Source organism: Vitis riparia, chromosome 12 (genome assembly GCF_004353265.1).
Source record: "Vitis riparia cultivar Riparia Gloire de Montpellier isolate 1030 chromosome 12, EGFV_Vit.rip_1.0, whole genome shotgun sequence".
NCBI lineage: Eukaryota > Viridiplantae > Streptophyta > Magnoliopsida > Vitales > Vitaceae > Vitis > Vitis riparia.
The window spans coordinates 6,726,774-6,749,305 of NC_048442.1; the positions used below are offsets into that span (position 1 = coordinate 6,726,774).

The following is a 22,532-nucleotide window of genomic DNA, read 5'->3' on the forward strand; positions in this document are numbered from 1 at the left end:
GTTTGTTTTGTCCATCTCCCACCCACAGAAGATCACAAACTTACTGCTCAGTCTACACGATGTGCTTTTATGGGGTATAGTAATGCTTAGAAAGGTTTTGTTTGTTATGATGCTACTGCTAACAAGCTTCGTGTATCCCGAAATATGATTTTCTTTGAGAATCAATATTTCTTTCAGTCTCACCTTCTTTCGCAATCTGATCTTGCCATGCTTCCCAATTTTGATGATGTGTCCCATGTTGTTGAACGCTTTAAGCCAGGGTTTGTGTGCCAGCGACGTCATCCACGCCCAGCAATGCCTTTTCCCGCCACCGATTCCCCACCTGATCCAGTGGACATTGAATCTCGACAGGTCTAATAGAGTCACTCGACCTCCATATAGGTATGGTTTTGCTTATACATCACTCACTGCAACTTTGGATACTATTGTCGTGCCTCATTCTTATTCTCAAGCATTTCTACAAGCTTGTTAGCAACGAGCTATGCAAGAAGAGCTTCAGGCACTGCAAGACAATCACACTTGGGATATTGTGTCTTGTCCTCCTGGTGTGAAACCTATTGGGTGTAAATGGGTCTATTCGGTTAAGTTCCAATCTGATGGCTCCTTAGAGAGGTATAAGGCTTGCCTAGTGGCCCTTGGAAATTGACAGGAATATGGTGTTGATTATGAGGAAACTTTTGCGCCTATTGCTAAGATGACTATGTTGCGGACCGTCGTAGCCATTGTTGCCTCTAAAGGCTGAGCTCTCTTGCAGATGGATGTCAAGAATGCTTTTCTACATGGGGATCTTAAGGAGGACATCTATATGACTCCTCCCCAAGGTCTACTTTTACACCATCGTCAGATGTTTGTCACCTAAAATGGTCTCTGTATGGATTAAAGCAGGCATCACGTGCTTAGTTGATAAGTTTCATTTCACTCTTCTTGATTTCCACTTTGTTCAAAGCAATTTTGATTCATCTCTCTTTTTCCGCAAGACTGCTACTGAGATTGTCGTGTTTCTGGTCTATGTGGATGATATCGTGATTACAGGAATGGACTCCCAGTTGATTGAGCAATTACAACAGCACCTCAAGGCTTCTTTTCATATGAAAGATCTTGGCCGTCTACAGTATTTCCTCGGCCTTAAGGTTCAAACCACACTAGAAGGTACATATCTGCATCAACACAAGTATACACAGGAGGTGATTACTTTGGCCGGTCTTCAGGACGGAAATTCGGTTCTTACACCTTTGGAGGTGAATTTGAAATTGCAACAAGGGGAAGGGGAACTTCTTTCTGATCCCTCCTTCTACCGGCAATTGGTTGGGAGCTTAAACTATTTAACGATTACAAGACCCGATTTTTCCTTTGTTGTCCAATAGGTTAGTCAATTTATGCAGGCACCTCCCCACCTTCATCTTACTGTTGTTCGATGTATCATTCGCTATCTCAAGGGGACTTCTCGACGTGGATTGTTCTTTCCGGTTGGTTCTCTTCTGCTGACCCGTTATAGTGATGTTGATTGGGCAGGTTGTGCAAACACTCATCGTTCTGTCACAGGGTGGTGCATGTTTCTCAGAAATGCTCTTATCTCTTGGAAGAGTAGGAAGCAGGCTCGCATTTCAAAATCCTCTATAGAGTCCGAGTATCGTGCTATGTCCTCTACTTGCATGGGCTTTGTGGGTTGTTAGCCGAACTTGGTTTCCCTTAGCTCCAGCCTACTCCGCTTCATTGTGACAACACGAGTGCTATTGAGATTGTTGCTAACCCCATCTTTCATGAGCGGACCAAGCACATTGAGGTGGATTGTCATTCCATACGTGAAGCTTTTGATGGGGGTGTGATTACTCTTCCTCATATTTCCACCATTCTTCAGACTGCTGATGTGTTCACAAAGGCTCTTACCCGGCACCGTCATCAGTTCATGATTGACAAATTGATGCTTCTTGATCTGCCCGCATCAAGTTGAGGGGGGATGTTAATAGGATGTGCAACAAGGCATGCGGCAGGTCTTTATTATCTTTATTTTGTACAGTTGGGTTTTCCATATAGGAGTAGTGTGTACAACTAGGGGATTGGGAGAAAATCTCTATTGTAATTAGCAGAAGAGAAAATCTCTATTGTAATTAGGAGAAATTCAGTGAAATCTTGTTGTATAGTTCCTATATATATGAAAGGTCTAAAGACGTGAAGGCAATTCAGACAAATTGACACTTCTAAGATTGAGCAGTAAGATTTGGCAACTAGGCCTTATGGAAACTTTTTGTTTCTGTACAAGGCTCCTGGTCCATTTTCTCTTGTTATGTCTAAATTTCAATTTTTATGGAGTTATGAAGTTTTTGCATGGTAGAAGATTCTTATTTTAAAAGTTCCTGTTTTGAAGTTGGAGTCTGGTAATTCTGCTCCTATATAAGTCACAGAGACAGTTCAATGGAGCAAACAAAAACAGGGAAACAAAAAAAATCCTCAGCAAATTTTGCTCTTGGAATGATAAGATTCCATTGTCTATGAATAAGACTTTTCAACAGTTTTTGCACTCTTTTAATGGTGACCCTCCATCAATTTATCTTCTAAACAAACCTTCTAGAATGTCTTATTATGCTGTAAGGTACTTCTTTATTTTATTTTTAGCAATATCAAGATTTTACACACCCCTTCCTTAGCTCAAATTTTATCCCTAAACCCTTCTCTTTGACCATAGCAATAATTCAGCACTTACATATTACACTAGCATTGCAAAAAAATTAATTTTCCACGTGATCCCAAAGTTTAAGCAAGTTTTTCCCCTAAATTCCAGTCCACAAGCCTCTTAAAACCACAGCCTATCTGAACCTTATTAAATCAATAAAACCTAATTCCACCTTTCTCTTCTCAAACCCTAATCTCTAAAGCCCTAGCCACCATTATTCATCTGTAAGCAGCCTTATCCAATTATTTATGGCCATTTGTTTCATAAAAAAACTACTAGGAATTGTATTTAAGTAACAGAAATGTTTATAAGAAGGACAAAAGGTCCTTCAGAAAAATAAAAAATAAAAAATAAAAAATAAAAAACATTTGAACACTAAAAAACTAGAAAGAAAACAGAACTTTCAAAAAAATAAAAACCATCAAAGGACATAAAACACCAATAGAATCAAACAGAGAGATGGCTTCTTTTTTGGTGAATGTATAGGCTTTGTAATTTTTTGATCTAAACTTACAAGAGAATGAAAAACCCACAACTATAACAAGACCCAAAATCCTCTGCACCCAATGTTTGTACATCCATGACCCTCTTTGCCCATTCACCACTCAAGAGAGAACTGCCACTAAATTTCTCTCCACCATAAGGTTGGAGGTGCCAAATGAATTAGACAGAGTCAAAGAAACAATTTTTGTAATAAAGAATAAAACAATAAAAAATAAAGAAAAAAAAATTCATATTCCAAGTTTTTAGTACATTGTCATGTTTACACTTCAAAACTTTCAAAACCAGAGAAACAATTAAGAAATGACATTTTGATGAGCAACTTAAATTATTGCATCATAAACATCCAAATGTTTATCAATATTTAAGCCATAAACCTGTAATCCAACAAAATAAATATAACCATAATTGTCCCAACCATTAAGATAGGTCACAGATCATCATGGAGGCAAACTGCTTACTCTTTTGTAACATAAAATAAAATAATTAAGTCTTCATATACCTATAAGGAACAACATAAGGAGCAGCAACAATACATCGCACATGAAAAAGTTCTGCAAGGCTCCACCCTTCCTGGACCACCATAAAAATGGATTTATTAGGTATATCATCATCACACCACTCACAACCATGGCTTGAAATTTCTACTGCTTACCCAATTTCAAAAAATAGGAAATACATATTTTTAAATAATTGGATGAATTACAAAGCACCCATAAAAGTAAAATATCCCTCAATATTTTTGAAAACCCTCTAAAATAGGTTTTAAATTTATTTTCACAAAGCTTCCTTTCTTCCTTTCGTAATGGAATATGATGATTTACAAGGTCTCTTCATCCTAACCTCCCCCCAATGATTGTATGTTTTCATAGAAAAGAACCACAGCTTTGTTTTCTTGTGCTAGAGAACTAGTTTTAATTCTTGTTACATTTCAAATTACAAATGGGTACTATCAACTTGTCAAAACATCCCCTGGAATTTCATTTAGAAGTCGTCTTCCCTCTTCATACAAAGCTTTCTTTGAAATAAAATTGCCTTTGGTAATGGCAGGTTAATAACTCCATCAGAACCAATATATAAACCCAACACAACTAAAGGATTAATATACATATTTTATAGTTCAGTATCCAAATTTTATTAAATTCCTCGGATTTTCATTATATAGATGATTTGAACGTGCACTAAAAGCTGCCTTCAACTTTAGAATTAACAATAAATAAATAAACCTACCAATGCAAAGAAATTTATCACAATAAAATCACCCTCCATGCTTGGTTCTTCCCCAAAGATCGTTTCAACCACTGAAAAGCATTCTTGTCTATGTTCTCTTGTAATTATTCTTTTCTGCAGAGAAAAAGACTCCAGGGAACCTGATAAAGTAAAAAAGATCACTTACGACATTGGAAAAGCATTCATCAGTTTACTTGTGTTATGCTGTGAACAGAGCCAACTTTTGCCATGTAAATAGAACATTGTAATTGTAAAATCACAAGCTCAAGAATAGAACCAACTTTTGCCATGCAAATAGAACATTATAATTATAGAATGAAGTGACAAGCTGAAGAACAAAGTTAGCAATCAAAACCTTCAGTGTCATGATTTTCATGGATAGAAAGAACTGGTGGAGATGAAATTGGAAAATAAGCAACATTTTTTCCTGCCAAATGAGCAGTTAGGTTCTGCAAGATTATCAACAAATCAATCTCATCAGCAATAGACCCTAAAAGAAAAGACAAAATAATAAGAAGAAGAAGAAGATGAAAAAGAAGAAGAAGAAATAAATAAAATAAAATGAAAACAATTCCTTCGGAGTTTTACATAAAACTATGAGGGAAAAGAATTTGGATTGCTCTCCTTAGTGTCCCATATCCTTTCTCACACATGCAGCAACACAAAGAACCTCATCTTATTGTTAGAAGAAGAAATAAAAATAATAAAATAGCGCAATTACATAATCATCAATCCACAGATAACTTCCCACAACATTTTCAACTCCTTTCATAAATTATCTTACTTTTCTCTGTCTTTTTTCTCTGACAATTTTACATATTATGCTCAAACATGTCACAGCTTTCATCCTGAAAATATATGTTCCCTGTAAGCTTAGCCATCCAAGTTATTGAGCTATTGACCACTTCAATGATATCCACTATGTACACTTACCAAACACTTATAACAACATATATTTAAATGACAGTAATATTATTAAAATGGGTTCTCATAGCTAATCAGTACATTCCAAATGCAGTAACATGCCAATTTGAACTCTTCACTTCAATGACCAAGAGAAGTGACCTTATCACATAGAAATTGGTGACTTACATTCCAGATAAAATATCAATTTTATCACCAAGTGTTAACAGTATTTACAATTTATAGGGCACTTATGGTTTTGGTCTTCTATTTATGATTACACTCCATACATCTAAATCATATACAAAATAACTAAGGACCTTAATTCCATCCATGAATTCATAATAATGAATGCATGGTCAAATGATTCTCAAAACAAATAATAACATTTATTGTTTACATAAATGTTGAATACAGTTTGCTTTTGGGGCACAAACCCTAAAACTACACTCCTGTGGCAGAAACCCTATCACCAGGACTTGCATTTTGAAGTTTGAATTCAATTTTAGCCAAGAAGCTGAGTAAGAATGACATGGTGGCTTCCAAGATAAATTTCTCATCTCCTATGCAGGTATCTTTTCTAATGAAAAAAAAAAACAATTCATGGATACAGATTTTAAAGTGCAAGCGAAGGATGAGGCATCCTTCCAAAAAAACAAAGGACAAAAAATGAAAGGAGAATTACCTAACAAGATAGCTATGCAGATCAAGGATAAACAAAATTTAGACACAATGTACAAAAGGGGATAAAAACAATCCCTACAAAAGAAGCCCTTCACTTAGCTCCATATTTTACTAGTCAATTTGGAAGATCATTCACTGCAAATGGAGAATAAGAAAAGGAACAGCCCAAGGTATCTCTCACACTTCAATATAATTTTCCTTTTTGACATTTAACCCCAATCTTAGGTCAATAGGGTATACAATGGTCTGATTCACTGTTTGATTGATACATGGACAATATGCATTTGCACCACTAAAGAAAATCCATAGAGGAGGAACCCCAAATTTGGAAAAGGTTATCATGCAAACCTTGTGTGCTGAATGAGTTATTAGAACCACATGGTACTGTTTTTGGTCACTAGCAAAAGCTGAAGCAATGGCCTGCAAGGATCATCACAGTTAGAAATCTCATAGCAATGCCTTTGTAGGAGTGGAAGAAGGAAAAAGGTTCTATAAAAAAGAAGCACTGTTAATGTTAAGCACGAAAAGCAATCATCCAACAGACAAACAAAAGCCATGTAGTGGCAGTCAATAGTGACTGAATCCTGCACTAGCCAAAGTTTACCAAGAAAATTGAGGTGACCATTTGTAAGCAATTTCTTCCCCAAAGCATGGATCAAATAAAATACAGTAGATTTTAGATCATGGAGCCTGATGGAAACAAAACGCACATATGAATTCAACAGATCACGATAGTAGAAATTTTTCTCATCCAATAACTCTACTTCATTTGATAATAGAATTTTTATAGCTTTACGAAACTTCAGTCCAAATTTTTTTTTACTTAAATGGAATCAAATAAAATATAAAGGGAGATTACATTTTTCAGAACCTAGAATTATTCCATTGCTTTGTTTAGGCGTGAGGTGTATTTTCCATAGTTTACCCAACATCAATATATGAAACCACTTATTGGTCAAAGACAATCAATGTGGCTATATACATGAATCAGATTGTTGTGACATAACATCCAAATCAGGAATCTTGTATCAAATGGAAGCTGAAATTAAACATAAATAAATAAATAAATCTATAACGGGTTATGTACAAAAGCCCTTCTTTTTATGTACAAAACCTATTTTAGTCATCTGTGGTCTGTGGACATTTTGATAGCTTGATCTGCTGCATGGACCAGGTTAATATGTTTTTGCATGATAGGCATCTGCACTCATTCTTGCTTACTTTTACACTTTTTCAGGAAGTAACTGCAGCCATCAAGGTTCCCCGAGAATGAATTAACCCCTTAGCAGGAGACAACAGAATTTAGTTTATTTCTAGCTGTTTATTTAATTCAAAATTAAATGGCTTGCTTTTTAACTTTTTCTTCTTTTTTTTTTTTTTCTTTTTTTTTCTCTTTATGGGATATCTTTGCATTCCCCTCGTGCATTACGAACTTGGGATGTTTTCTCCAACCTTAGCAACAATCAGAATACAAGATGAAATTGTTCAGATATTGCAGAGCATGAGAGCTAGTTGTCTCCTTTGGATATTTTAGACCACTCAACCACAGGATCTTGGTTTGAACCTTTCCCACTAAGGAGGACTCGAACAAGAGTCTATTTGGCAGTGATTCTTCAAGGGTTAGAAGCACTTCCTAATGCTTGAATGTGTTTTTTATACAATAAGTAGAAGATTGACAAAGTTGTAAAAAAGCCTTTTAAAAATATAGAGAATCACTTGACTTAATTTTTGAACTAGCATTTACTGGGTACTTTTAAAAATCACTTTTTTGTTATGTAATCCATTACCAAAAACACTTTCGAAACACATTTTTGGTCTATATCCAAATACTAACTTATCCCCAATAAAACTATTTCTAATGGAAGTATTACCAACAAAAGCATTACAAGCTAAAAGCACATTTACAAAAACCACTCCCAAACAGGCCCTAAGTTAGTGGGAGCTTACCAGCTTTGCAGAGTCATGAGTCAACCATGGAGTTTAAGTTCCCGATCTATGTATATCCTTGACCACAGTATCCCTCCATGTAATTTCATACAAAAATAAAACATTCCTTGGATGTTTAATGTTTGATTCATCAATGCCAATACTAGATCAAGATTAAATTCTACCTCAGCGTTTGCTTCAATTTTTTGAACTCTGTTAGGCTTCTTTTCCATTGAATTTAGAACTAGTGCCATCAATGAAAAAACACTCCACTAACTCAGTTGTCCAACTCTAATAATACCTCTCTTTTCAATATGTACTCTGCAAGCAGCCAAATGAGAATGAACCATTTTTTTTCTCATTGATTGCAACTTCTTTCACTATACTTCTGGTTCTTTCCTTTTTTTCTCCATTGTGATAATGTCTTTCACTTTGATAAAACCCAAGACTAAAGGGAAAAGGTTAAATGACATTCTGAATATGTTCTACAGGCCAGCCACCAAACACTTTCATCACATAAACATGACAGCTCCTTCCACACATCTGTAGTTTAGAATCTTGATATATCAGTTCATATTGGCTTTTAAAACCTTGTAACAAGTGGATTGCAATTTTACTTTCCAGCACTCAAATTTATTGTCAAAGCTGTTGAAAGAAAGAAACATTAATTATTTCTTCTATAGAATTTTTTTATAGGTAAATGAAGATTCTATTAATTTTTTTTTTTTTAAAAAAAAAAAGGTATACACGATGTACACAAAACAACCAAAGAACAAGAGGGCACGAAAAGGCAAAAACCAACAATGGCACCCTAAGAAGAGCTTAACCAATCCACAAAATCTAATAGTGACATAGAACCATACCCAATGTACAATCTAACACAATCCCAAAAAAGATACAAAAAAGAACTTTTAATTGTTTGGCTCTCCTATTTCTCTCCCTCCAGATGGATCAAAAAAGTCAAAAAGGAGCAACCTTCCCCAGCCTTTTTCCTTTTTCTACCAACAAAGGAGCCGCCCCAACACAAGAGCATCCCTCTCACTGAAGAGTGCATAACCCATTGTATATCAAAAAGAGCAAAAATCAACTACTACAAAATGCGAGTCTTCAAACAATGTAGGAATATATGATCACCCGTCTCTTCTTCTGTTTTGCACATATAGCATTTGTTATGCATCTTTCAAACCCCTCTTTTTGAGTTGATCCTGAGTTTTGGCCGAAGTTGCTTCCCAGGCAAAAAAACTAGCTCTTACAAGAGCCCAAGAATTCCAAACTACACCATGAGGAAAGCTCCGCTCTCCTACTTGCCAAGGAGGAATAAAAAGACTTAACTAAAAAGTCACCATTCTTCGTCTCCAACCACGCCATAATATCATCAGTACCCAAAGAGATGGTATAATCATGCAACCTCCCAAAAAAGACATATGCTCCCTCCAACTCTCAATCGTTCAACTGTCTAATAAACCTAGGGCCTCAACTACCACCATCCCAAACATCAACCACCCAAACATCTTTTAAGAAGGTTATAGAAAAAAACAAATCCGGAAAAGAATCCCTCAAAGGCATATCCCCGCTTGTTAACCAAAGTCCCCTCTCCCCAAAGAAAGTCTCTTTGAATCTTTTTTTAGTCTTGCCCTTACCATCTTTGGGATGACAAAAAGGGACATGGTGTAAATCAATAAGTTGGATAAGGTGCTCTTAATCAGAAACTATCTTCCACCTTTTGAGAGATACTGTCTCTTCCAAAAAGCAAGCCTTTTTTGGAAATGCTCTTCCATCCCTTCCCAAACCCTAGAAGACTTGTAAGGAGCTCCCAAAGGAAACCCTAAATATGTGGTTGGGAGAGAACCCACCTTGTAGCTTAAAACCTCAGCAAGCTCCTCCATATCTGGGACATCTCCTACTAGAATCAACTTACTTTTCTCCAATTTAATCTTCAGCCCTAAATACACCTCAAACCACATGAAGATCCAATTTAGGTACTCTAGATTTTCCTTACTAGCATCACAAAGGATTAATTTATTATCTGCATATAAAAAATGAGAAATCTCCACTCCCACAACATTTTTTCCTTTGACTAGGAATCCATTAATAAAATCACCTTCCTTTGCCCTAGAGAGCAAGCGGGAGAGGGTCTCCAGTGCTAAGATGAACAAATAAGTAGACAAAGGGTCTCCTTGTCTCAAACCCGTAAAGCTTTGAAAAAAGCCTAAAAGGGAACCATTAACCAAGACAAAAAAGAGATACACCATTTGATTCATCCTAACCATTTCTTTTATAGATAATAGCCTTCATACAACAATAAAAACCTTTTCCTCTTAACCACATGGCTGCTTGAAGAGTTAAGTTATTCTTCTCCTTTCCATTTAATCTCTAACAGCACTTGAATCAACAAATTCCACATTTTCAATTGTCCTAAGTTCCTTGGAACCCTTAAATATCATGAATACTTAAATTTTCAGGTAAACTAGAAAGATTCATCTAAACTAAGACTTACACTAAGAATACACAACAACTCACTTGCATCACCAATGAGGCTCCCTTTTCAAAAATTTCAACAGTCGAAAATAAGACTCTTCATAAATATTGGGATCTCAGCTGACAATGCAGCCCAATGGAGTATTTTGATCGCCAATGCTATGGAGTTCTTCTCCATAGATTCCACATCCCTACTTTTGTAATCTCCATTTAAAGGATTGTTCCCTCTTCTTTTGTCCTAGTCCCATCGCTTTGACACTTGCCTTCCTTTCATTGAAGGAACATTTTTATCGGGCTGTATTTCCTCTCCTTCTCAACAACTGTGCTTCAATGATAGTAATTCATCTACCCTGATAAGAAACCGTTTTAAAACAACTCCAAGGACAAAAAGATGTGAACCCATTCACAATCAAATGGAACTCAAAAATATTACCCTATTGCAGCACCCAAAGGGGGAAAAAAGATCACTTTACTGTCACTAGAATTTCTATTTTCTAGCTAGGAGAGTAAGAAACTCTAACCACATGCCAAAACACATGAAAACATGCAACTAATCAGTTACTCGTGTCCTATGGACGTTCAAAACAAGGAAAATAAAGTAAAACAGCTAAAAATTAATTTAAAGTTGATTCAAATCCACTTTTAGCATATTCTTTTCCTTCATTTTCTATCTCAAACCCAAACAAGCCCTGAGGGTTCTTCTCATTGATTACAGATTATAGGCAGGATTCTGTTTATCATGTGTCCAAAACCTTTGTTCTGCAGCTACGGAGTCAATAAACCTCGGTTCTGAATTCTCTGCGTTTAAGCCAAAATTTTCTAGAGTTTCTTCAGCTGTTATGCTAAACTATTTGCAACACAAACCTCTGTTTGGTTGCCTAGAAAATGGGGAAATTTTTTATATTTGGAACCATATGCCTTTACACACAGTTTAGTGGAGGCTCTAATCTTCTCTAGTCCCAAACAATCAAAAAAAATTCAAAACTCAAATTGCTAATTTCTTTTACTTTCCTGCATTTTCCCAGCAACCAATCAGGAAAAAAAATAAAAATAAAAAAATAGAAAGGAGAGTGAAATACAGCAATAGGGTGAACGTCGCCTTTGGTGCCGAAGGCCATGAACACAGCCTTTGGTTTCCTCCCCTCCCCCTCCATGCCTTCTTCCCATTTCCTCTCTACACTGTCGAGTATGAATGATAAATATGGAAAAATAAACTATGCTTCAATATTTTTAAGGAGATTTTGGGGGCAAAAAATATACCTAAAATTATGTTAAATGGCTTTTATCAAAATAATGTTGTGTTTAAACCTTCTTTTGAATCAATTAAATTAGTCTTATGTATGATTGCAATTTGAATAGTGTTTGAGCTAGGGCTTCCAATTTGGGTGTCCTCATGATAATGATGGATTGTGTGGTCTTCGCCTCATGCTATAGTCCTGCATAAACAAGTAATCAAAGCTAGCTTCAACCACAACTCTTTATAAAGTTTGGAATTAACAAAGAGAGATTGGTACAAGCTTTAACTTTTCAGGTACAAAAGAAAGAGTTTAAGACCAAAATAATTTATTTGTAAAAAAAAATGATAAGAATAGTATCCATTTAAAAATATTTGTCAAAGTAGTCTTCTTTGTCCACGTAAGTATCCACATGGATTTTAAGTGTAAAAAACCACCGTTGGTGATTGTGGTTTTAAAACTTACAGAAATTTCCTTAAAACCACAGTTACAAACTGTGGTTTTAGAATTTCTCTTAGAACCAAAGTTACTAACTGTGGTTTTAAAAGAAATCCTTAAAACCACAGTTACAAACTGTGGTTTTACAATTTCCCTTAAAACCACAGTTAGTAACTGTGGTTTTACAATTATTTTTAATTCGTCCCTATTTTAATGGTGTTATAATTTTAATATTATTTTTAAAATATTTTTTTTATCAAAACAACCCAAAACCACAAACTGTGGTTTTATAATTTCCCTTAAAACCACAGTTAGTAACTGTGGTTTTACAATTATTTTTAATCCATCCCTATTTTAATGGTGTTATAATTTTAATATTATTTTTAAAATATTTTTTATCAAAATTTTAATATTATTTTTAAAATATTTTTTATCAAAATAACCATAAAACCACAATTAGTAACTGTGGTTTTACAATTATTTTCAATCTGCATCTATTTTAATGGTGTTGTAATTTTAATATTATTTTTAAAATATTTTTTTTATCAAAATTACAAATTATGTTGTAATTTTCACAAATATTTTTAAGGGGAACTCATGTGTAAAAAAGTATGGGATTTTAGAACTTTGCTTTTCACAAATTTTTTTGTTACAACTGTTTTAAATATATATATATATATATATATATATATATATATATATTATCTTTATTTTTTCATATGTTTCTTGAAAATTTGAGAAAATAATTTGGTCTACATGCATTCCCATAAAAATTTATATATTTATGGTAAATAAAATATTTATTTGTTTTACAAATATTTAAAACAGTCGTAACAAAAAAATTTTGTGAAAAGCAAAGTTCTAAAATCCTATACTTTTTTACACATGAGTTCCCCTTAAAAATATTTGTGAAAATTACAACATAATTGTAATTTTGATAAAAAAAAATATTTTAAAAATAATATTAAAATTACAACACCATTAAAATAGATGCGGATTGAAAATAATTGTAAAACCACAGTTACTAACTGTGGTTTTATAGTTATTTTGATAAAAAATATTTTAAAAATAATATTAAAATTTTGATAAAAAATATTTTAAAAATAATATTAAAATTATAACACCATTAAAATAGGGACGGATTAAAAATAATTGTAAAACCAAAGTTAGTATAAAACCACAGTTTGTAACTATGGTTTTAAGGATACTTCTTTTAAAACCACAGTTAGTAACTGTGGTTCTAAGAGAAATTGTAAAACCACAGTTTGTAACTGTGGTTTTGGGTTGTTTTGATAAAAAAAATATTTTAAAAATAATATTAAAATTATAACACCATTAAAATAGGGACGGATTAAAAATAATTGTAAAACCACAGTTACTAACTGTGGTTTTAAGGGAAATTGTAAAACCACAGTTTGTAACTGTGGTTTTAAGGATTTCTTTTAAAACCACAGTTAGTAACTGTGGTTCTAAGAGAAATTCTAAAACCACAGTTTGTAATTGTGGTTTTAAGGAAATTTCTGTAAGTTTTAAAACCACAGTCACCAACGGTGGTTTTTTACACTTAAAATCCATGTGGATGCTTACGTGGACAAAGAAGACTACTTTGACAAATATTTTCAAATGGATACTATTCTTATCATTTTTTTTTACAAATAAATTATTTTGGTCTTAAACTCCAAAAGAAAGACAGTATAAGGACAAGTATTTAGGAATGATAGAGCCCGGTGGAGTTCTATGCACAAGAGGAAAAAATTTGTGAGGAGTTTTGGGTTAAAATGACCCATTTATTAAAAAAAAAAAAGTATAGGATCCAACCACTTTATGAAACTTATGTTCAAATTGAGTCATGTCATAAAAAAAAAAAAAAAATCATCATTTTAATTGAAGCCTGAAACTTTATTTTTGAACTAAAGTCATAGTTGTCAACTGAGATTTCAGTTTTTTAACTAAAACCGCAGTTGTCAACTGAGGTTTCATTTTTTAATCGAAACCGTAGTTGCCAATTAAGGCTTTAGTTTTTGAACTAAAACCGCAGTTATCAACTGAGACTTTAGTTTTTGAACTAAAGACGCAGTTGTCAATTAAGACTTCATTTTTAAACTAAAGTCTTAATTGACAATTAAGGCTTCATTTTTGAATTAAAGTCGTAGTTGTCAATTGAGGCTTCACTTTTAAACTGAACTCTCAATTGACAACTGAGGTTTCATTTTTTAACTAAAGTTGCAGAGGCTTTAGTTAATTTTTTTTAAAATTTAAAATTTAATTAAAAATGATTAAATTACAATTTATTATTGAAATTAAAAAAATATACTTAAATAATAAATTATTTATATTTAAACTTAAGAATCTAGTATTACTTCAACAAACATAAATTGATAAATAGAAGATATTATAAATGAATATTTTATTTATTAATAAATTAATAATCTTAAAATAATAAATTTATATAACATATAAATAATATATATAATTGTATAATTTATTAATTTAAGATATTTAATTTGTTGTTTTTTAATATTTTAATTTATTTGTATTATGATAAATTTATCTTTATCGAAATAATAGTATACTTTTAAGTCGTAGTTGCCAATTGAGATTTCAATTATTATTTTTTTTTAAATTTCAAATTTAATTAAAAACTATTAAATTACAATTTATTATTGAAATTAAAAATATATTTTTTAATAATAAATTATTCATATTTAAACTTAAGCAACAAACATAAATTGATGAATAGAAGATATTATAAATGAATTTTTTGTTTATTAATAAATTAATAATCTTAAAATAATTAACTTATATAACATATAAATTATATATAAAATTGTATAATTTATTCATTTAAGATATTTAATTTGTTGTTTTTTAAGATATTAAATTATTTGTATTATGACAAATTTATCTTTATCAAAATAATAGTATACTCTTAAGTCGTAGTTAACAATTGAGATTTCAATTTTTTTTTTTAACTTTCAAATTTAATTAAAAAATATTAAATTACAATTTATTATTAAAACTAAAAAATATATACTTTAATAATAAATTATCTATATTTAAACTTAAGAATCTAGTATTACTTCAACAAAAATAAATTGATAAATAGAAGATATTATAAATGAATATTTTATTTATTAATAAATTAATAATCTTAAAACAATAAACTTATATAACATATAAATAATATATAAAATTGTATAATTTATTAATTTAAGATATTTAACTTGTTGTTTTTTAAGATATTAAATTATTTGTATTATGAAAAATTTATCTTTATCGAAATAATAGTATACTTTTAAACCGCAGTTGCCATATATAGATTTTTTGACAAAATTAGTTAATGAAATTAATTAGAAAAAGTGTAATGCAAAATGTAATTTTTAGTAGTTTAATCAAAGTCACAAAAAATACTCAGTAAACATTAATATAATGGAAAAAAAAACATATATAATCTCACATACTTCCACAAGGAGAGAACCTATGTGTAACTGGTACTCTCTTCCTTTTTGGTCACTCATCTCTAACTATAGCAAGCATTACATGTGACACATGAAGAACATCTATCTGTAATGGAATTGGAGTTGAAAATAGAGGTGGTGGTAGGGGTAGCAATCTAAGTCAATGTAGGCCTCGTTTACCCCTCAGAATGGCTGGCGGTAAATCTAGTTGAGTAGATGTATCAATCTGCACTGATGGTAACATTAATATAATGGAAAAAAAAACATATATAATCTCACATACTTCCACAAGGAGAGAACCTATGTGTAACTGGTACTCTCTTCCTTTTTGGTCACTCATCTCTAACTATAGCAAGCATTACATGTGACACATGAAGAACATCTATCTGTAATGGAATTGGAGTTGAAAATAGAGGTGGTGGTAGGGGTAGCAATCTAAGTCAATGTAGGCCTCGTTTACCCCTCAGAATGGCTGGCGGTAAATCTAGTTGAGTAGATGTATCAATCTGCACTGATGGTGGGCCTGAAGAGGTAGGATGTTGTAATGGAGGTAGGTCTAAAGAAGTAGGGGGTTGTATTGATGGTGGGTTTGAAGAGGTAAGGGGTTGTGCTAATGGTGGGTCTAAAGAAGTAGTGGCCTCAACTGAAGGTATGTCTAAAGAACTAGGGGGTTGTACTGATGGTGGGTCTAAAGAGGTACAGGGTTGCACTGATGGTAAGTATGGTAGGTCGGAAGAGATGGGTGACTGTATTAATTGTGAGGATAAAAACAATGTTTTAAAAACCAGACTGCTCCAACCGTCGACCTATGACCTTTCTGATCAAGTTCCCTAGTTTGGATCGGATATCAATTGGATCGGTTCTAAACCGCTTGGGGTAATGTTTGAACCGTCGAACCACTTGGGCCAGATGGTTTAGGGATAACCAAACTATTCAACACCCCCAATTTTTTTTTACTAAACGGTCCACTCCCTCACAACCTAACAGTAATTGTCCATACCCTTTTTTTTTTTACAAAATGGGCTTCTCTCCATGGCCCAACATTAAATACTCACCATCTTGCAAAATGGGCCCCCTTACTCAACATAAGGCACAACAACCACTAGGCCCAACAACCTGGCTTCAGTAAGATGTGAAGAGGTTTATCAAGCAATTTATTTTTCCTCTTACTTCCAATGTGGGATAAGGTAAAGGGATTTAAAAGAAAAAATCTACTTTGCTCCAGGCCGCAACAAGAAGGTTTGAACCATGGACCACAAGCTCATCACGAGCATAACTCTTCCACTGTGCTACATATTTTTTTGTTTTCATATTTAAATACAATTTTTTTTTTTTACCATTTTGAATATATTTTCATATTTAAATATTGTATATATTTTGTTTAATAAATTTAAACCATTAATACATTTATATAAAAATGAATAAATAATATTATAAATATTATTTAAATTTTAATTATATATTTTAAATATTTTATAATTATTTTTAATTTTAATAAAAATAGAAAATGTATATTTATGACATCACTAGTTTGACCATGGTTCGACCACCAATCCAACCAGTGAACCGTGAATTGGTAACTTTTTCGGTTCAATATTCAGTCTAGTTCTGAAAACATTGGATAAAAAGGTATGGAGTTGTAATGATGTTGATACTGACGAGGTGGTGAGCTGACAACTAATATATCTACCTTTTCCTTGAGATGTCGATCGACCCCGAACAAGTGGCAATTGAGCAACTGTCGACTAAGTCGATGACCTACCTCCTCCATGTTCTACATGTGAGATACGATAGTCCTCCCGAATAATGCACATAACATCAATGACCATACGAATAATATCAACAATACCAATGCGGCAAGCATCACTATCAGAGTCCTCCAATGCATGACCTCCTCGAGATATGATCGATGTCATAGTCTCAATCTGTCACATAAAATGATATATAATTCTTTGTTGGAATAAATATTATATACAGTATGTACATAATATTAAAGTGATACAAACCAATAAGTGGGCAAATGAGGCAGTAGTCTGGTATCGCATAGGTCCAAAATCATCCATAGGTGTAATAAAACAACATGTAATACGATGATACCATGTCATGTATGGAGCATGGTAGTCCATATGAGGCTCTATAGGCTCCGCAGTGACAATGTGGTCCCCCCTAGCCTTCCATAATGCCACGTAGCGCTTATGATACAACCTTCAATCAAACTGAGGTTGACCACGTCAATCTATGGAGTGAAGGTCAGAATTTATATGGGATGCCGAAAGAATACCCTATATGAGTCCAAACTGGCGCAACACACACTTAAGACAATGCTACTCAACAATATAAAAAAAATAAGTGGTGACATTGTCCACCAAATATCCTGATAAGCTAAACAAATGTCTAGAAGCAATGCTAGTATATCATATGTGTAAGACTACCATAATACCTGATATATTCAAATCTTAGTGTGTATTCAACAAAGTTTAAATTATAATATTAATATTAATAATCTTGTTAAAGAATACTAATATTTAGCCCAAACCTGATTAGATCATTGTCTATCAAACTCATCTCTGTATGTGACCAACACATGATGAGGAGTGTCTGTATGAGATAAGGGAACTCTCCACCTACTCCCTAGTGCATCTAGCAGGAATCTCTCATCTATAGGCACTGGTGCATGGGGAAGTGATCTACAAGGACGACCCATATGTAATCGTTCCCAAGACCATAACTAAAAATGAAACAAAATTATGTTTAAATGCACATAATTAATAAGACTTGTAGTTGTACCTGTAACAATTGTAATGGTCCAGCAATAGTTTCTACACTATCTAAACGAGCTCGACATAACTCTTGATAAAGATGTGCTAGTGTTGCACTCCCCCAACTATATCGTGTAGTCTCACCAAAATCTCTTAACATGGGTATAATTGCTAATTGGAGGTAGGTTCCCTCCTTATCTGGAAATAATGAACCACCAACTAACAATAAAATATATGCTCTAGCATGGCACTGTAGGGTGACCTCATCTAAAACCCCTGGTAGTAAGTAGGATAAATGGGTACTAATAAAATGAACTCTAAGGGATGCTCCATGAATATTAGTCTTTGTTAGTCGAACACCCAATAACTCCTCACAAAGTGCATGCCAATCAATATCTATAGAACCAGTGACAGGATGACCATATACATGTAATCCAAATAAGATGGCTTCGTCCTACAATGTGATGGTCATCTCACCAACTAGCATGTGGAATGTGTGCATTTTTGGGTGCCATCTCTTTATCAATGCAGTAATCAAAGGTCAATCAACCTTAACATGCCCTACTCGATGAAATACATAAAATCCTAACTATATAATGTATGGCCGAACATGATCATCCAAAACCCACTCTCGACAAAACTTGTGTCGACAAGTCAAAACATGACCCATATTTGGATCAACACGAATGGTGGATGATCGATATCAATGCTGAAGAGTAAGCACAAATGTATCCTGAGGGTCAGGACGAGTAGGAAACAACCGAGTATCCATGTTTGCATATACATCAATACATGATATAAGCAAAATATGAATGATTGACAAGAAACAACAATATCTAACAATACGCCACAAATCAAGAGTCTAGGGAAAAAATGTTTGAGTAACCAACTAATAACCAATCAACATAGGGAGGAAGCTCATGTATTCATCACATTCAGCAGCATTGATGCCCTAAAATTAAAATAGTGTAACCAAAAGCAGGAAAAAATGAAAAAAAAAAAAAAGACATTAAAACCCATGACGGTATTTTGATGATACCTTGATCACCCTTAAAACATTAACAGTGTATAGCAAAAGGGTGTACTGATGTACTCAAGACATATAAAAGGGTACCAAAAGACAAAGAACAAGAAAAGAGAAACAAAAAACATAACAACTCCTTCCCCTTACTTAGAGCTTACCCAATCAAAAAGGTTTTCCATAGACATTAACACCTCATATTAAACAACGATAACCCACTCTAAAATTAAATATAAAAGACATTTAAAGTAGTTGATCTAACAATTTCATATTGTCAAGCAACTTATCAGCATTTTCATAAGCAACCAAGGTATTGAATTCAAATGATCTCTGAAGCCCTATACATTACTAAATGTCCCCGCTAATTGAAACACAAGTGGCCATTATGTTTGCAGAAAATAATTAGGATTTGCAGTGTAGAATGGTCACCCTTCTCCTAAAGACCAGCCAACCTTCATGGAGAAACGAAAAAAAAAAAAAAAAAAAAACCTATTTTCTTATTCTTTATTATTTTAATTTTCCTGAGAAAATTTCATTTATTCCCAAAAAATTTCATTTTCCCCAAAAACTTCAACAAATGTCTGCATCTTAAGGGCTTGAATATTTGGATGATAACAAACCATTTTTGATAAAATAGTAGTGAAAGATGTAAACAAAATAGAAAAGCAAAAACAATGGGTAAAAAATATTTCTAAAAACCAAGATTACGAGATGAGGAAAAAAAATGGGAAAGTGTCAAAAACTTTACATAAAACAAACCAAAAAGAAAATTGGGAGCAACCCTAACCTTGATGCTTTGTAGCTCCAACAATGTCTCTCTCACAGTGGCCCATTGTTGGGGTTAGGGTTTGAAGAGAAAAATTGAATAGAGAACGGGATGGGAATTGGGAAAGTAAACAAAAATAGCATTAAAAAAATGGTTTTTATGCTTATGTGGACAGATGGGGGCTACTTTGAACAATAGTTTTGGAAGAAGCATAGTTTTAATATTAAGTTTGGGAAGAAGCCCATTTTGTGCCAAAACTCCTCCTTGAGGCTATGCCCAGTTTATATAGCTTTTAGCTATTATGTTGTTGTTGGTTAGGTGACAAAGTTAAGGTCAACTGATTCCTTACAAATAAAGCCTAATTGTTATTGGGTGATCGCTTCCATTTTCAAAGGTGAGATCTAGGACATTGTGCCTAGCTCATTACTTGTTTCTCAAGTTTGTATAGGCAACGAAAAATTAGAAATGTCCTCTTGATGGAACAAGCACTGACCCAGTATCATCTTATCAAATCAAACTAAAAAGGTATTAGTCAGTGAAAGTGAAGGGCTTTCTAATGTGTAATGCATGGACAAGGGTCGTACTTGCTTGATTCTTCATTGGACAAGGGTGCTCGAAACTTATGTATTATCTGTTGCAACCCACACAATTAGGTATAAGTAATATTTTTGCTAAAATAATATTTTATTATGTTCTACCTTTCAACATAATAACAAATCTATTTATAATAAACCAATCATACTTATACTAGGACTCCAATTCCTAAAATTATTCTAATTTGACTTTAAGTCAGATTATAGTTTCAACAACCTCCCTTAATTTGAATTGTAAAGTCAATCACACAAGCATCATCTTCAACTTCTCGAACACATCCATCTTTAGTGGCTTGGTAAAAATATCTGCAACTTGATCTTCTGATCTACAAAACTCAAGTTCAATCTCTTGATTTTTCACGAGTTCCTTGATATAATGAAATTCGATGCTTATGTGTTTGCTTCTACTATGAAACATCAGATTCTTTGTTAATGCAATAGTAGACTTATTATCACAAAAGATCTTTGTAGGACCCTTTTGTTCATATTTCAATTCACTAAGCATCTTGCGAAGCCAAATTGCTTGACATGTTGAGGAAATAATTGTAATGTATTCAACTTCTATAGTTGATAATGCTACAACTTGTTGCTTCTTTAATGACCATGAGAATGTTCCTATTCCAAGATTAAAAAAAAAAAAACATACTCAGTAGTACTCTTTCTTGTCTCTACATCATCTCCCCAATCACCACTTTTGTAGCCCACTAAAGTGAAGTTGTTTGAGTAGGAGCAGAAGATTCCATGATCACGAGTACCACTTACATACCTCAAAATTCATTTTGCAGCTTGCAAGTGTGACTGATATGATTTTTTCATAAATCGACTGATAATTTTCACTCCATAAACAATATTTGGTCTAGTAGAAGTTAAATAACGAAGACTTCCTATTATGCCCTTGAAATATGTGGGGTTTACTAATTCTCCAATGTCTTCATTTTTCATCTCTAATTGCTCTGCAATAGGAGTACGAATTGTTGATGATGATTCCATCTTGAATCGCTTTAAAATGTCTAAAGCATTCTTTTTTTATGAGATAAAGATGCCATCATCCATTTGTTGGACTTCAATTCCAAGAAAATAGGACATTAATCCCAATCTATCATTTCAAATTTTTTTTTCATTGTCTCCCTGAAATTTTCAAACATATGTTGGTAGTTTCTTATAAAAATTAAATCATCCACATAGAGACATACAACAGTTATATCACCATTATAATTTGATTTGATATAAAGTGTATGCTCAAAATGACTCTTTTGAAATCCATGTTGTAATAATAAGTATCAATTTGTGTGTACCAAGCACATGGTGCCTGTTTTAACCCATATAATGTCTTATTGAGTTTGTAAACCTGTTTCTCTTGCCATTTCTTAATATATTCTGATGGTTGTTCAACAAAAACCTCTTCTTCAAGTACACCATTAAGAAAAATTGGTTTCACATCTATTTGGTGAATTTTCCACATTTTCTAAGTTGTAAGTGCAATTATCATATGAATAGTATCTAATCTAGCAACTGGTGCAAAAACTTCAAAATAATCAATACTCAACTTCTATTTATAGCCTTTTGCAACCAATCTTACCTTAAATAAATCAATATTACCATTGAGTTTATATTTTATGTTATAAACCCATTTAACACCTATAAGCTTCTTTCTAACGGGAAAGGAAGTTAGTTCCCACATATTGTTCTTCTCTATGGATTGAATTTCTTCATTCATTGCTTGAATCCATTTTTCATCTCTTGTTTCTTCATATGAAATAGGATCGCAATCTGCAAATAGACAAAAGTTAACTAAACCTTCATTAGTAATTTTAGTATCTTTTATGACTTCATAATCCTTTAGATGTGCAGGCATAATATGATATTGTT

General features: G+C 33.1%; 1 protein-coding gene across 3 annotated transcripts in view; it reads right to left on the reverse strand.

Moving 5' to 3' along the window:
• The window catches only part of LOC117927165 (sterol 3-beta-glucosyltransferase UGT80B1), a 30,855-nt gene extending 19,021 nt beyond the window's left edge, over positions 1–11,834 (reverse strand). The window contains exons 1-6 of one of the 3 annotated variants that reach the window (XM_034846586.1): positions 11,654–11,834; positions 11,473–11,572; positions 6,338–6,409; positions 4,758–4,851; positions 4,403–4,542; positions 3,675–3,745 (exon numbers count right to left, since the gene is read on the reverse strand). In XM_034846586.1, coding sequence (XP_034702477.1) covers positions 3,675–3,745; positions 4,403–4,542; positions 4,758–4,851; positions 6,338–6,409; positions 11,473–11,547 — 452 coding nt within the window. In that variant the 5' untranslated portion in view covers positions 11,548–11,572; positions 11,654–11,834. The remainder of the gene's footprint in view (positions 1–3,674; positions 3,746–4,402; positions 4,543–4,757; positions 4,852–6,337; positions 6,410–11,472; positions 11,573–11,653) is intronic. The other 2 variants (XM_034846585.1, XM_034846584.1) reach the window with 2 other exon arrangements.
• Between the last annotated feature and the right edge of the window lie 10,698 nt (positions 11,835–22,532).